At 50.2% G+C, this 15,933-nt stretch overlaps 1 protein-coding gene across 2 annotated transcripts in view; it reads left to right on the forward strand.

Moving 5' to 3' along the window:
* The window catches only part of HK2 (hexokinase 2), a 60,489-nt gene that overhangs the window by 5,368 nt on the left and 39,188 nt on the right, over positions 1-15,933 (forward strand). For both annotated transcript variants that reach the window (XM_034659425.1, XM_002921461.4), the window contains exon 2: positions 14,014-14,176. In XM_034659425.1, the coding sequence (XP_034515316.1) occupies positions 14,014-14,176 (163 nt within the window). The remainder of the gene's footprint in view (positions 1-14,013; positions 14,177-15,933) is intronic.

Raw genomic sequence — 15,933 nt, forward strand, 5'->3', positions numbered from 1 at the left:
TCATCCCTTTTTCTGTATCACCAAAGGTCTATTTCAGAGGGTGCTAGGAAGCACTTTTCTTTATCACTGAATTAAATAAAATTCCCTCTGAGGCTCCTCGGACAAAGCCAACTTTTTTTTTTTTTAAACATCACTTTTCAAAGATGAACGTTTCCAGCACCCTGAGGAGTTTGAGGGCAGTTAGGGGCCCTTTTCCAGGGGAAATCAAAACAACACAAACCACAACAGTTTTCTCAAAACCTGGCAGCCAGAGTAAGGAGATCTGATGTACCAAAAGGCCTCAGGAACCCCAGAAAACTGACTTCCTTTGTTCACATACTTCTTTAAAAGACAGCTCTTGATAATGGGTTCCTCATTATCATTGTTGAATTTTGAAGTCAGCAGGTTTGGTTTGTTTTCCAACACTGTGTTGTCTGTCTTTCCCTTTCCAAAGCAGTGGGGGGTGGGGGGTAAGGGTGGGGGGACCTCAGATTCCAGAGTTCATTGCCCGAGTCTTAATACCACACACCATGGATCACAGGCCATGCTTCCTTGCTGCCGAGTGGCTGTTTCTGCTTCCTCCTAAAGCAGGTCTTTCCACCTCAGCGCTGTTGGCATTTTGGGCCACACAGTCTTGTGAGGGGCTGTCTGTATCCCAACCTGTAATAAAGAGCAGGAATCCCCACCCTACCCACGTGTGTAGGGGCAAAGCCTGTATTCTCTTTGTTTTGTTTTGTTTTTGTTACTACGTCTTTTGAGCCATAGTTTTCAGGGGCTGGCAGTTTTGCCCTCCAGTGGGCTTTGGTGGTGTCTGGAGACATTTTTTGTCTGTCACCAGTTAGTTGGGCGAGGATGTGTTGCTGCATCTAGGAGGTAGACGCAAAGGAGACCTGCAATCTTACAGTGCCCAGGACGGCCCCGTGGCAACAAAGACTTTTTTGGCCCCAGATATCTGTGGGTTGAGAAACCGTGTTAGAAGAAAGAACATAGTTGATCCCATCCTTCAGTTTTATAGCGCCTTGTTCGCGATCATACAGCTAGTTAATAGTAGCTGTAACTAGGACCTTGGCTCTCAGCTCGCAGCATGCCAGGTCCTGGGACAGTCATGGTGGCAGGCGGTCTTTTATAAAAGATGAATTTGAGGTGGAGTCTGCAGACCACGGCAGTCAGCAGATGTCCGAGCCCCCCGGCTGAAGGGTGGGTTACCTGGGTTACTGTTTTTTCTGTCTTCAATCAGAAAAATGCCTGTAGTGTCAGCACAGCAGGAAGCGAGTGGGAGAGAAGTCTGCTCACTTGTCCCCAGGAGAGTCTTCCCCTGGTTGTTGCTGGGATTTCCATGGAGGCCAGGCATCCATCAGACTTCTGAACAAAGTGGGCAGGTGAGCTGGCAGAACATGAGCCCAGAAGCTGCTGTAGCTGGCCACAGAGGAGAGGGGCTAGTGATACCCACTGAAGGCCAGTCCAACAGTCATATCGGGAGAGGCTGTAGGGTGAGTGATAGAGCCAGTCTCCCAGGATTGAATCCTGGCTTATGTAACCAGCTGTGTGAACTTGGGTCAGTTAATGTAACCTTTCTAGGCCTGGGAGAGTTTGTGGATAACACCTTAATAGGGTTACCGTAGGGATTAAAGAGAGTTAGTATGTGTGAAGCTCTTAGAGCTGTGCCTGACACATAGTCAACTCTTTGTGTTGAATATTAGGACCTAGAGAGCTACGTGTGTATAGTACTACACTCCTAGATACCCTACTGTGCTGTCCGCCTGGGCAGGAGCAAAGGAGGGCCTGCTGCTTTTTTCACAAGGGCTTGTAGGACATAATGGGTTCTGGAACATTGCTGTTGTGTGTTGGAATAGAGGAGAAGACAGGGCAGGCAGAAGGATGGAAGGTTCCTGAAGTTGAAGAATGAGGAAGCATCCTCACTGCCTTCTGCAGCTGTCTCTTTCCTAGGCACAGGAGAACCATCCTTGAGTTCTTTCTCTAACTTGCTTTCCTTCGGGTCCCCTGGGACGTGGCCTCCCCACTGGGGGTGGGGTGGGGGTGTCTCTGGGATGCCATGATCATTGGACAGATGGAAGCATCCTCAGTGGAAGGCATGACTGATCACAGCATTAGTTCCCCCCTTCTCCTTGTAGAAACCTAGTCCCCCCTCCACTTTAGTCCCTCCCCCACTTTAGTCCCTCCCCCAAAGGGCAGAGGCTCCCAGGGCACTTGTTGAGGCCACTTGCGCTGCAGTTGGCCAGTGAGATGCCTGCTTAGCCTTCCTCACATCTGCCCCAGATTCTGGCTTTCTACTGGGGAGACTGCTTGAGTGGGGGATACCCTGGGCTGTGTTGAGTCATAGGATCAGGTCATGGTAGGTGTTGGTCCCACTGACCCCTGGAGTTTCACTGAAGGGAACCGTCATTCCCACAGTCTTTTGGCAGATCAAGAAGAGGGTCCCTCACTGTCTTGGGTGTCAGCAGAGAGCCCTTTGCCCCTCATACAGACTCTGGGCTGTCCAGTGTGGTCCCTTCTGACACTTGGGTGCCCAGGGCTCTTGACAAAACCCAAGGCAACCCTATGTGTGGAACCCACATTCTCCTCCCCCCATCCCTGTACAGGCTTTGTCTTGTTCAAACCCAGTTGGGAGTCTTGGCCTTGTTTCCCTGAAATGCTGCCCTCTGTTAGGAGTGACCATGGTTTTTGCACTTTCGTCTATGGGTCTCTAAGCATTTCCCTGATGTTCCTTACTTGGAGGGACCTTGTTTAAAACTTATCTTGGAGTTAACTAAGAGCATGAGTCAGAGCTGAGAACCTGGCCCTTGGTGCCCACCCAGCCAGCCTTCCTTCCTGCCTCTCCTCCCCCTTAGCTCAGTGATTCTACCCTGGAGGTGCGGTCTGTGTTCTTGAAAGGCCTTATTCCTGACTCTTCCTTCTGGCATCTCCATATTGACTGATAAAGGAATGAAGCCAGATAAGCCATCAGGGTTAAATGAGGGCATGCAAAGCTGCCACTTTTCCTTTTTCCCATTTGAGAGACTTCCTTCTTCTGCTTCCTGCTTCCTTCCACATTTTTCTGTCTCAACCCCTGCAATGAAGCCTTCTAGCCATGTCTCATCAGTTCCATACCCCTGTCCCCCCTCAATTTCTAAAGCTCTTAAAATAACAAGCCCTACTACGGGCTGGGCTCTGTCTGTGCACTCTAACTCGGGCCATCCTTAAGCAGCTCTCCCCAGTACATACTATTACTAGCTATTATTCAGATGAAGACACCAAGGCACAGAAAGGGACAGTACCTTGCTCAAGGGCAAGCCTGAATTCAGTCTGACCCCAGAACCCAGGCCCCTAACCCCAGCATGGGGCTGCCTGGGATAACTGGAGACAGGCCACTTGTGTTTCATTTTCATGGGGCTATGAGTCACGTGTCAGTTGGGAAGGGACCTTTGGATCATCTAGTTCCAGTCCTTCATTTTATAGATGAGGAAACCAGGTGCTGTGTACTAAGTGACCAGCCCAAGTTTATATAGGACAAGCCCCAGAGCAGGAACCCAGTTTCTTGGTCCCTATTTCCCTTTTGGCAACGATTGTGCAGAATGAGCTCTTCTCATCAGTCACGTGTGGGCTCCCCAAGAACAAAGGCAGGATTTGCTTTGTGGCCTGTACCTAGAGTAACCCTATAATTTGTCCAAACTGGGCCACTTTTGAGAATAAAAGGGGACACTGTTAATACTTAGGCTGCTACCTCAGTGTAAACTGAGATTGTCCTGGGCAAACTGGGGTGTATGGGTTGCCCTGCCTTTGGTGGGGGTGATCATGGGTGTGTGGGGCCGACTGGGAAGGTGTGGGGCTCGATGCGGTGCAGAGGGACAGATCCACAGGGGTTTGGTGCAGCAGGTGGACACTTGGCAGCGGGCAGGAGTGGGGAGTTCAGATGGCCCTGTGAGGCAAGAGACTCAGGGGTAGACTCCGGTCCTCTGGCATGGGGCTGTCCAGGGGAGGCAGAGTCGGACCCTTAGGGAAGCTGGGCCTCTGAACAGGGCAGCCAGGCTGCTGGAGAGGAAACCATGCTACTCCCAGGGTCACATGCCGTGAGGGCTCAGGCCTGAAGAACAGGGTCAGGCTCTGAGCTCCTGGGCATTCTGGAATGGCCAGCTCTCCCCTTCACCCAGGTTACTCTCCCACCCCTTTGGCACACCCAGGGCCCCTTGTACGTGACCGTGATCTATGACTTGAGCACCTACTCTATCTGAGTATTGAGATAGCTGCTGACATCACAGATGTGAAGTTGGGAGCATGTCGTTGGTGCCTTTAGTCCTCTGGGACCAGCGAGGGCGGGAGACACAGGGTGTCAAAAATGTGTTGGCAGCTGGGAATCTGGGGAGAGGCCATTTGTGCTGGGCCCTGAAGGGCAAAGTGGGAGTTTGTTAGGCCAGAGGAGGAGAACATTCTAGGTGTGGGGTTAACATATACACATTTCTAACCTTTCTGAGACACTCCTTAGAATGTATTGATGCATGTATGATTTAAGTGATTATAAATCTGTATTTTATTACACTGAAAGAGACCTCCTACTCTCTGCCCTTCCCCTCAGTTTGTAATTACTTGTTGCCATGTTTGCCTCCCACCAATAGACTGAGCTCCTTGCAGGCAAAGACTGGGCTGTCCTTTCCCCTGGTGCCCTCAGCGCCTGGCCCTGGCCCACTCCATTTAGCATGCAGTCAGTGTGTGTAAATGAACTGTCAGGGTCATGTACATCTGGGACATATCATTGCACAGCTGTCCCCCAGCCGGCCCAGAATGTCTGAGGACAGGAGGTTCCCCAGACCCATGCCCCAAAAGCCCATCTCCTGGACCCCTGATGGGTGCTGCTGTGTGAGGTCGGTCTGGCTCTAAACCAGGCAGCTGAGGCAAGAACTGGAAGAACTGGAAAGCCTGTGACTCACCAAGGTGCAACAGGATCCTGGGGGCGTGTCCTGTAAGCCTCCTAGGTCAGCTCCACACTTAGTCTGGCGCCCCGGGCTTGTGAGCGCATGGTGCGTCAGCTGGAATCTCCCTGAGGTCGCCTGGTGGCCCCAGCTAGGTTCTGCCTGGTCCCATCTGAAGAAAGTGTTGTGGCAGATCTCTTACTTTTGGGTAGCTGCGTTTCAGAGGAAGGAGCCCTAAAGAATTGAGGATCTGCTGTGTCTTTCCCTCCTCAGTTTATATTTTTTTCTTTTCTTCTTCTTTTTTTTTAATTAGAAACATCTGGCCTTGGCTTGGCACCATTACAGGATAAACTTGCTGCTCTTTGCACAGCCTTGGTCCTCCCAGGAGAAGTCTGTGAAGGCATTATTATTAATGAGGTCACTGACAGTATTTACCTGGCTTTCCCAGGACGGGCACACCTGTGCCCCAGGTTAGGGCACTCAGCTGACCACCGGATGTAGTGGGTCCTGCCAGGGACTCAGCCCGTGGTTTAGGGAAGCTTCTCCAAGGCTTGGTTACCTCAAAGATTTGAGGTGACACTGGCAAAGGAATAATGCAAAAATAAATTCTTTTGAAACTAAGTTGTAAGCCTGTGTCAGCATATAGAGTCACTGGAAGGCTGTGTGGCTGCATTTAGATGATGGCTCTTCCCTCTGGTTTGACCTCTTACAGACTTCTTGGAGCTTCCTGGGCCCTCTGACCATGTGTAGTGGGTAGACCAGGGCCTAGTTAGCGCCTTGCCCTTTTTTCTTGCTATGTTTTAAAATGGCAGTGTAATATACACAGGAAACTGAAAACACCAGGTAACCACTACCCAGATCCAGTAACAGATCATTAGCAGCCCAGAGTGTAATCACTATCCCACCTTCTGTCAGCAGAGATCTGTTTCTGCGCTTCATATGAATGGACTCACAAGGTACGTCCCCTTTTGTGTGTGGCTTCTTTTCCCCAACTTCATACTGTGAGATTCATCTGTGTGTGTGGCTGTATGTGGTGGTAGGTGGTGCCTTCCTTTTTTTTTTTTTTTTTTAAGATTTTATTTGTATGCGTGTGTGTGTGAGAGAGAGAGAACACGCAGGGAGCAGCAGGCAGAGGGAGAGGGAGAAGCAGGCTCCCCGCTGAGCAAGGAGCCCAGTGCGGGACTCGCATCCCAGGACCCCAGAATCATGACCTGAACTGAAGGCAGATGCTTAACTGACTGAGCCATCCAGGCGTCCCTAGGCGGTGTCTTCTTAATTGCTGTATAGTATCCCTGCCCCTGCACCCCCAACCCTGTTTTGACTGGCCAAATTAAAGCACAGGAGACCAGTCATAGCCCTTCAAGAAGGTGTGGTTTTTCCTAAATTTCTTCTGAGGAAGTTAGATTGGAGCCCTGGAGCCTTTGCCTGAAGTCTGCATATATGACCTGATTATATCTTTGGGACAAGGACCTGAGTGCTAGGAAAGCTAAAATTCAGTCAGTTGGTCTTTTTGGGGTCAAGAAGAAGCTAAAAGGTAGAAATTAGCTACTGTGCATCCAGCGCCGTCTGGAGAGAAGGTTCTATGTATTCAATGAGAAATACACAAAGCCTGGGGAAAGAGAGTCCAGCAGCCTTTCAGGGTGTCCCTGTGTCCTTGGCCCTGACGCTTACATGCTTGTGGAGTTGCTCTCTTACCTTTGCTTGAATTCCATCTTCTGTTCAGGAGGGTGTGTCCTGTAGGGCTGACTGATGAGCATTTGCCTGATCCTGCGTTAGTTCTTTTGTCACCTTACTAAACGGATTAGGTGACCCGAGCTCAGCTTTCAGTGAAAGGGACAGGCTGGGGTGACTACCAACGCACTTAGACTAGGGGTAGTTCACTGGAGCTGAGAGCCGAGCTCTGAGCTCCCTGACAGTCCAGGCAAAAAGGACAGCTGTCCTAGAGTCAGGGGTTTGAATTTCATTGGCCCATAGCAGGAAGTAGTGACTCTGGGTGGCCAGACTCTCTCCTGGCGCCAAACCCTACAGGGAATTAACCGGTCAGTAAACAGCACAGTGACTTTACATAGTGAGGTGGTCTTGATGATCCTTCCTTCCCACGATCCCGTGATCAAAGTGGTAGGCTGAAATCAGACTAATCCGAAGACTTTGCAGTCTTTTGAATTCTGGTCCTGGAATTCATAATGTCCTTCCAAGATCTCAGCCCACATCTTCTGAGCCCTTTCACACAATACCCCTACTGTCAAGGTCACTGTGTATCCACTGACATGTATGTTGGGTATATATGTTCTTAGCCCAGAGCACGGTCTCCCCTGCCTGCCAGTCTCATGGGCCACATGCACCTGTAACACCTCATGGTTCGCCTCACGTTGATTCGCCTTTGTTATCCACTGAGATCCATCCCGCCATTCAATTCGGAGACATTCACTGGGCCTGGAATATGAGTTGAGTTCTGTGCCATCTTGTAAAGTCCTAGAGAACAGGAATCTTGAGTCCTTAAAAAAATTATTTCTCTGTGTGTGTGTATAATGTATAATTCAATGGCATTAAGTACACTTACATTGTTGTACAATGATCATTACTATCCATTTCTAGAAGTGATTTGTTTATTAATTTATTTGAGAGCAAAAGAGAGCAAGAGCAAATGCAAAGCACGAACAGGGAGGGGGGAGGGGCAGAGGGAGAGAGAGACTCTTAAGCAGGCTCCGCGCTCAGTGCAGAGCCCGATGAGGGGCTCGATCTCACTACACTGAGATCATGACCTGAACTGAAATCAAGTGTCAGGCACTTAACTGACTGAGCCACCTAGGTGCCCCAGACTTGATTTCTTTTAAAATCATGTTCCTGTACACTGTAATGCTTTGCATGTAATTGGTTTTCAATGAAGGCTCTATAACAGGAGAAACTGGGGTTGCAGCAATGGCCAGAGATTCTGGGGTTGAATGCTACAGATCTTAACAGCTGTTGAAATTTGAGGTTTCTTCCACACTTTTCTTTGAACCCTCTTAAGGTAGCCAAGGTAGGATTTGTAGTACTTTATATAACCAGCTGTCAGAATTGGAATATTGTTCTCTTCTGGATCTGAATAGTTTGATCAGGACCATTTTTCCTCTGGGACCAGACAGGGTGGCCTTAGGATCTAGGGGGTGGCCACCAGGCATTCAACTGGGATTGGCCTGGAAGATGACATGGGTCCTTGTGGCCCAGCAGGAGGACTGTCCTTTCTTGTTTTTGACAATAGAGGAAGGTGTCTGGGGGATCCAGATTGTAGCCTCAACTGTATGACCTTGGTCAAGGCTGCCCCCTGGCCTCAGTTTTTCTGAGGTCCCTTTCCAGCTACTTCCAGGCTTTTCATTCGGAGCTTCCCCATACCTGGCCGGGCTGTGTCTGCCCCACCCAAGCCACTGCACACTTTGAGGCAGCACCTCTGTGAGGGTGACCTGCTGTCTCCATTCTTTGCATAATTTCTCCTCCTCCTTCTAGTGCTAGTCTGAGGGAAATGTGGTGGACACTTAAATGTGGACACGGATTTCTCATTTCGGATGCTATTTTATTTCTTAAAGAGGATGGGGTTAATTTCTCTTTCGTACTTCTCCCTCCTCCACTCACAGTTCTCTAGAGGAAACAGACGTGTTGGGGTGGTGTGTTATGGGAAGAAAGAAACTGACCAAAATTGCCCAATGAGGAAGTTCTAATCTCAAGATTGCTAAAGAGATGTCATTTAAAACTGCTATCTCTTTCTCTTTAATACACATGCTTGCCTCCAGGCAGGCAAGCGGCCTTCTAATACCTCAGCCCAGCTTTGCTTCCAGCCTGACTCTGTTTCCCCAGCTTGGAAAGCCCTTCCCTTTCTATCTTTTCTCCCTGATAAGGTTTTAAAGATAAACACCCCAGTGTGATAAGTCACACACCCACCACAGAAAGAGAAGGAACAATTTGGGGAAATAGCCTCTGTTTTGTTAATCCTCGATGTAACAAAGGTAGGGTTAAGAAATGCCCTTGACCCTCTGAGGGTGCCACTGGTCAGTGGGGAGTCTGGGAAAAAAAGAGAAAGGGTAGAGAGAGCTCTGTGTTCCCCATTTATGCCAGTGACAGCTGTGTGGGGCTATTCATCCCGTTTTACAGGGAGGAGACTGGATCTCAGACTGACTCATGCAGTGTCACACACCTGTACAGGTGTTACAGCCAGGATTCGGACGCTGATTTTCCTGATGCCACAGCCTGCACTTGACTGTCACTAGCTGTGAAATGAGGGTTGGCCTGAATGATTCTGCTTTGATAGTTTCCAGTGACCTAAATGTTTCCAACAAGGGCAAGGTTTAATCTTTCCAATTCCCAGCCCCCAAGGATCAACACAGGATTGTTTCACACTTAGCCTAATGTCTTTACTGCTGACTTTCAAAGTCTCCAGGTAGAAAAGTGGTAAAAATGACCTTAGGCAATGTTGACCAGAGCCTAGGTCACCATGATCACGTGATTGGCATGGGGGATAGGAACTCAGGGAGAGGGGAAGATGTCTGAGACCTAGGGCGAAGGGTATCAAGGTGGTCAGTCTGAAGTGGATCTTTGGGTTTCTTCATGTTTTTAAGAAGCTCCTCCTGTCAGTCATGCTGATGTACAGCCCAGTTGAGGAACTCTTATTCCGAATGGCAGAATGGAGACTAGTCAGAAGTTACCAGAAAGTAGATTAATCTCAGATTGAGGACAAATTTTCTAACAACTAGAGCTGACCAATAGTAAGTAGTAGCTAACCAGCTGAAGAGTACTGAGCGTGTCTTGCTTAGAAGCATTCAGACCTGGGCCTGATGGACCGTTGGGGCGAGAGAGGCAAACTAGACACACTCGAATGCTATCTGCAGCGGGATTTTTGATCATGATGCTCCAAGGGCATTTTTAAGGGTGAGTATTTATTAGTTGCTGTCGTACTGCCCTGCCTACATTTGATATCTCTTAAATGACTTTGTCCCATAACTTTGGGTCTGGCGCTCCCTCCCTCTGGCTGCACCGTGGGTGAAAGTTGGCAGGATTCTGCGAAGTGCATTCACTTCCTTCCCAGTCTTGGAAAATTGTCTTTGTACGGAGGATGCTTCTTGTTTGCTTCTGCTTCCCTTGGCCACCCTTCACCCAATGTAGCAGTGCCAGCCAAGTCTGGGTGGGCCCCACGGTGTGTTTAGGAAGCTGTGACATTAGGTGATTAAACAGTCCTTCCCTAATAACCTCAGGCTGGCCACATCATCATGCTGTGAAAGAGGGGAAGTTTGGGCCAAGGCGCTCTGTTTGCATTTTTTAAAGCTGTCCCATATCCTTTCTCATGTGTTAGAGAGGAAATCAAGGCCCTGGGGTCATCCAAGAAACCATGGGGCAGAAAGTGCCCACCCACACCAGGAGGGCCCACGGGACAGGTGAAAGGGAAGGTGGTGATCCCAAGCGCCCAGTTTGAATCCTGGCTCTGCCCCTCCACATTGAGTGGCTTGTAAAGCAGGGATAGAGAAGTTTTACAAAAGGGCAGTGGAGGTGAAGTCAGTAAAGCCATAGGATGGTGTCTGGCAGGTAAGAAATACTAAGCTGCTGTAACAATCATCATCATTGTTTTCATCTATCACTGAACACTAAAAGATGATTGTGCTTTATTGGGTAAAAGGCAACATGACTTGAAATAAGGCTGTTTACTTGTTAGAGTCTTTGCCGGTTAAGGATGACAAGTATCGACTGGAATTTGAACCAGCCTGTTGTAGCTTGAGCATCAGAGTTGAGCTAGGAATGGCTGCTATAGGACTGTGGCCAGTCCACCTTTGCTCCTTGGTGGACATGACCTCACAGTCCAAGAAGTGGCCAGGCGTCCTCTTCATAAGCAGTACAGGCGCTGTTCTCCTGGCTTCCTTTGTAACACCCAGAGCCCTCTGTGGTGGGGGGTAGGGGGCGGGGTGGGGAGTGGGTGGCCGAGAGGCTTCTGGCACTCGACTTCTCTCTTTAGGAAAGTAGTAATATGGGAGCTCCAACTTGATCATGTGTGAAACTCATGACAGTGTTCAGAGACGTGTCTGCTGCCCCTGCCACCCTCTGATCTGCCACACAAGCCCCAAGGGCCACACTCTCTGCTGCTGGCCCTTTGTGTGGACATCAAGGGATGACTGGAATAGAATATGGCTTTCCAGTGGGCATTGCCAGCTGGAATGCACTGTGGGGCTGTTTGGCCTGTAGAGACCCCACTGTTGTCCAGCAGAAGAGGGACAGACATCTCGTGGAGTGGACGAGCCGGGCCACCCAGTCCAATCCAGTCCAGTCCCAGCGTGGCCCTTTGCATCTCTGACTGGGCATGTCACCTTCCCCCTCTCAGTAGAATGGAGATAACACTACCTGCCTCACGGGGTTGTTGTGAGGATTCAATGAATTGATGGATCTAAGATTGGGAACAGTGTCTGTGCCATGTAAGGGTTTCCTGGTGCTACCTTTGCCCACCAGGGCATCTCAGGCTGTTCTTGGATATGGCCTGGCCTTGGGCTCTGGTCTGGGGGCCCTGGATTTTGTATGTTAGCATCATAAGCCATGAGGCAGTGTTCCTGAGCCAGCCCAGGTGTCACTGTATTGGGAACCAAGAGGCTTTTGGGGTGTTTAAAGTTGCCCCCTGCCTGGGGTCGCCAGTTTTGCCTCCCCCCAGTAGGAAGGGGCCTTGTCTGTGGGCTGAAGCTGTACCCTTTTACCTCCTGGGGAGCTTCAAACCTCATTGTGAGGGAGGCCAGGCCTTCTCAGGAGCACTCTAGCTCTCCAGTATTATCAGAGACCCAGCTCAGTGACCCAGCTTGGGGTGGGGGCTGGTGTCCACACAGGCCTGAGAGGCCGAGGCAGACGGTGCAGCTCAAGGCAAGTGAGCCGCTGGAGGCCTGAGGTCAGGAAACAGAATGGACGATTGGGTTCCTCCTGACTTAGATTGATAGACTTGGGTAGTCTGTGGTTTTTAGTAAATGCTGGCAACAGACGAGTCCTGGGAAATCCTCATTTCTGCAGATTTGAAACCCAGCATGACAAGCCTCGTCCCTCTCTTGGCTGGGGAGGGACAGCAGAAGTGGCCGAAGGCCTTCACCATTCTCCACGCCTACCCTGTTCTTTGCCACCCTGTGGTGCGAGGGTTGTGTGTCAATGTTGTATTTTAACCACATGGCAGTTGTGGAGAGGGGTGGGCTCACTCACCACAGACCCTCCTTCGCCTCGCTTGCAGCTGTTTTCAGCATTTTACTCCAGACTCTGATCTTTGACCTTTTGGGATTTTAGAAGAATGATCAAAGATGAGTCCTGAGCAGGATATTTGAAATGACCCAAGGAGGGCCAGTGTCCTTATTCTGCAGGGGCAGAAGGAGGCCCAAAGATGAGGATGTGCCCTAGATCCCATAGGAAGTTAAGATACAGCCTGGAATAGAGAAGACGCAAGTAAAGGGACTATCTCTGTCGAACAAACTGAGTTTGTTCATTTCTTAAAAAATTAAGCACCTTGTGCCCTTCCTCTAGAAATCTTAGGCTGCAAGCTTGGTTAAAAAACAAAAAAACGAAAAAACAATTCAAGAAGGCCTGACAAAAAGGGCTGGAAAATATAACAGGCTGTAAAACTAATAAGTGCATTTGTCTGGGAACTCTAATTATAAAAAACGCATGCTTCTTTGTCAAAGTTGAGCAAGGGCAGGGGACAGGGAGCAGGCGGGTACTTCCTTGTTTCCCACAGGAATAACAAGGCACTGGTCATCAACTAAGCTTTGCCCCTGGGGACCCCACCGTTTCAGAGCTGGGAAGAGCAGGGTTGCTTGAAGTCCCACAGCTTGCTGATGAAACTGGGAGGACGATGCCCCTCACCCCTTGAGGGGCTAGCTGGGGCCTGGCCCAAGGTTCCTGATTCTATCTACCCCTACCCTTCCGTGGCCGGCAGCGTCACCTGTCCTGGACACCGCTGCTGAGAACGGGTGTTAAGAAACTTGGGCGCCTCCTGGGATGGATTTCTATCAGACTTCTTCCTGATAGGAGAAAACTGGGAATATCCATGGCCAAGGCAGAGGGGAGCTTCCAAGAAGGAAACTGTGTGAGAGGGACTCCTGGTGCTTCTTTGACTGGTGGTAAATCTGGGGAAAGTTCGTGTAAATTTATGTTGGAAACAAGATCAGTGAACTAACTAGGGAGAGCTGGCTCTGCCTCTGATGGGGGGAGAGCTTGCATTGCTGTTCATGCAGAAGCTCCGTTCTGTGTCAGCACGTGCCAGGGATGCAGGGGTGAACCAGTACACATGGCTCTTCTTGCCCTCTGTGCCTGTGATCTGGACGCTAAGAAATACATATTGTGGATAGTGTTGTAAAGGGAAAAGTCTTGAGTTCTTGAAATAATGGGAGGCCTGACTGTTTCATTAGAAGGATGAGAGGCCTCCATGGAGAGAGGTCTGGAGAGGGCTGAAGAGATGGGCCAATGGAATAAAGGCTGTAGGGCCCATGTACACATTCCCAGGCATGGAAGGACTGAACCAAGGGTGGGGTTTGCACAAGGAGTCCAGAGGCATGCAGTGAGCTTAGGTTTTTGGAGAGGCCAGATCATGTGGGGACTTGGAAGGATTTCAGGTTTGGTTCTAATGGGAAGCCACTGAAAGGTTTTTTTAAGCAGGGGAATGGTTAGACTCTGGCTGGGGGTAGAAAATAGATGGAAGAGGTAAAGGCAGAAGTGGGGATTGTATAAGTGAGGCAAGAGGAGCTGGCTGCTTGCCCCAGGGTGGGGGATAATAGGATTGTCAGGACTGGCCTTGTGGTGTGTGGGGAACAAGGAGGGTCAGTAATGAAGCCCAGTTCCCACAGACCCTTTAACTCAACCTTTCTGGAAAGAACTCTTCCTCTTCCCTAATGTGCCTTTCCCCTCATCCTCACCACTCTGCAGAGAAAAGTTAAACCTATTTTTCTCATTTTATCTTTTCAGTTTAGTTCTTCTTTTTTTATTTGTAAAGGTATCTTGTCAAATAGATTCCAATTACATGGTCTTTAATAATAACTTTCTGTACATAACAGGTTTTATTCTTTTGAAGGGCTGAGTGATGTTCTGTGACGTAGACGCGTACCGTACTGATTGAACCTCCTGGTCTCTAACTCTTGTTTCCCCCCCTTTGCAGGTCGACCAGTATCTCTACCACATGCGTCTTTCTGATGAGAACCTTCTGGAGATCTCTAAGCGGTTCCGCAAGGAGATGGAGAAAGGGCTTGGAGCCACCACCCACCCCACTGCTTCAGTGAAAATGCTGCCCACCTTTGTGAGGTCTACTCCAGATGGGACAGGTGCTGCACGCGGGGGGATCGCTCTGGGTGCTCTGTTGCCCCGGGGAGATTTGGGTGGCTTTTTGTTCAGGGACTGAAAGGACGATATATCAGCGAAGGTTCTTTCGTTTCATGCCTCAGAAATCAGCCCTGGCTAGTTTAAGCATACAGGAAGTTTAATGAAGTCGACGGGGAGGGCTAGACAGGAAAACTGGGAAGCAGGCAGCCATGGCAATCAAGGTAGAGGTAAGATTTTGTCACCTCTACCAAGGCATTGCTGCCAGCCATTTGTTTCCGTTGCTGTGCTGAGACAGGCTCATGGGCTCAGTTTGGGAGCTCACAGTCCCACTGAGATTGCATACAGTCATGGTGATGAAGAACAGACGTGTCTGGGAGGGTCACAGCCAGAGGCCAGGGCTGTCACTCTACATGGCACATTCCACAGCCTTGCCGGAGAAACAGTATGGTACAGATTGTCCTCGATGTGTTTCTTGAACTCCATGAAAAAAGAGTCCTGGAAGTCCACATATGCGTGAAAGGATGTGAAGAGCCACAGTGCATCTCTAGGTAGTTAGGCTCTGAGGGTGTGCACACAACCTATCACACTTTGTTTCGTCCCCTTATTTGGATACAGACCCTGTATTTCACATGCACCACCCAGCAGGTGATTTAATCAAACCAGAGTACAAGGGGGTGGTGGAGGTGGAAGTGGGAAGGTAGGCTGGGCTAGCGAGCCTCGCACGCACACCTAACCCAGTGGGTCTTTCTTCAGTCAGCCCAGGGGAGTAACAGTTTTCAGGGTGTGCGGGCAGAATGGTCTGGGTAGTGCCCAGCAGCGGCAGCGTCTGCCATGGGGTACGGAGGGACGGGGCGGCCGGTGGAGACGGGGCGAGGCCCGGTGGGATGCGCTGGGCCGAGACGGGAGTCGGACGGGATGTGGAGCTCTGCTGTCAAGGGGTGGCCGCATCCTCCAAGAAGGGACAGAATGCAGTTGTGGCAATAGCTGTTCACTGGTGAACATGAGGTACCTGTGAGGGCCATGGGGGGGCAAGCAGTGTGAGACGGCCACCAGCGTGTGGACCGGAGGGAGAGAGCCCGAGGGGCAGCTGCTGGCAGGGGAGGAGCCAGCAAGCACAGACTCCGAGCCCCCCAGGTGGGGAGCACCAAGAAACTGGCTGGTTGCTGGCGGGGCCCCTGTAGAGCAGTACCGAGGACAGGAGCTGGGGAAGAGTGCAGGGCCAGGGCTCATTCATGCGCCATGTGCCTTCAGAAGTTCCATCCCGTCTGGCTTCTTGGGGCTGACCCGCCTGAGAGCCTCTGGGGACCTGGTTTGTCTAACAAGACTTTGGACCTTCCCACAGTTTGGAAAATAAGCATGTTTACACTGGGACTCAGCCTGGACCCAGCACCGAGGGTGTGGCCTGGTTTAGGATTGCTCCGAGTGTGTGTGTCTCAGCCCTGCAATGAGTCCCCTGAGCGCGCATCCGCCTGCGATACCCGGGTATCCCTCAGGTGCCCTCCAGACTGGCACTGTTTACCATACCTACCACTCCCTCTGACTGGCGGCCACACCCGCTTCTATTGTTTTTATTTGACATTCTGATAAATTTACTAGCTCCTTAAGGCCAGGGACATTGTCTTATTTCAGGCACCACCACTAGGCAAGTTCCCCAAGTATCTACTACATTTTTATGGGCTAAGAGCTTTTCTGAGCACCTACGTGCAGTAACTCATTTACTTTTCATAAAACCCTATAAGGGAGGTACACATTTTATCTA

The sequence above is a fragment of the Ailuropoda melanoleuca genome, chromosome 4, assembly GCF_002007445.2.
Source record: "Ailuropoda melanoleuca isolate Jingjing chromosome 4, ASM200744v2, whole genome shotgun sequence".
NCBI lineage: Eukaryota > Metazoa > Chordata > Mammalia > Carnivora > Ursidae > Ailuropoda > Ailuropoda melanoleuca.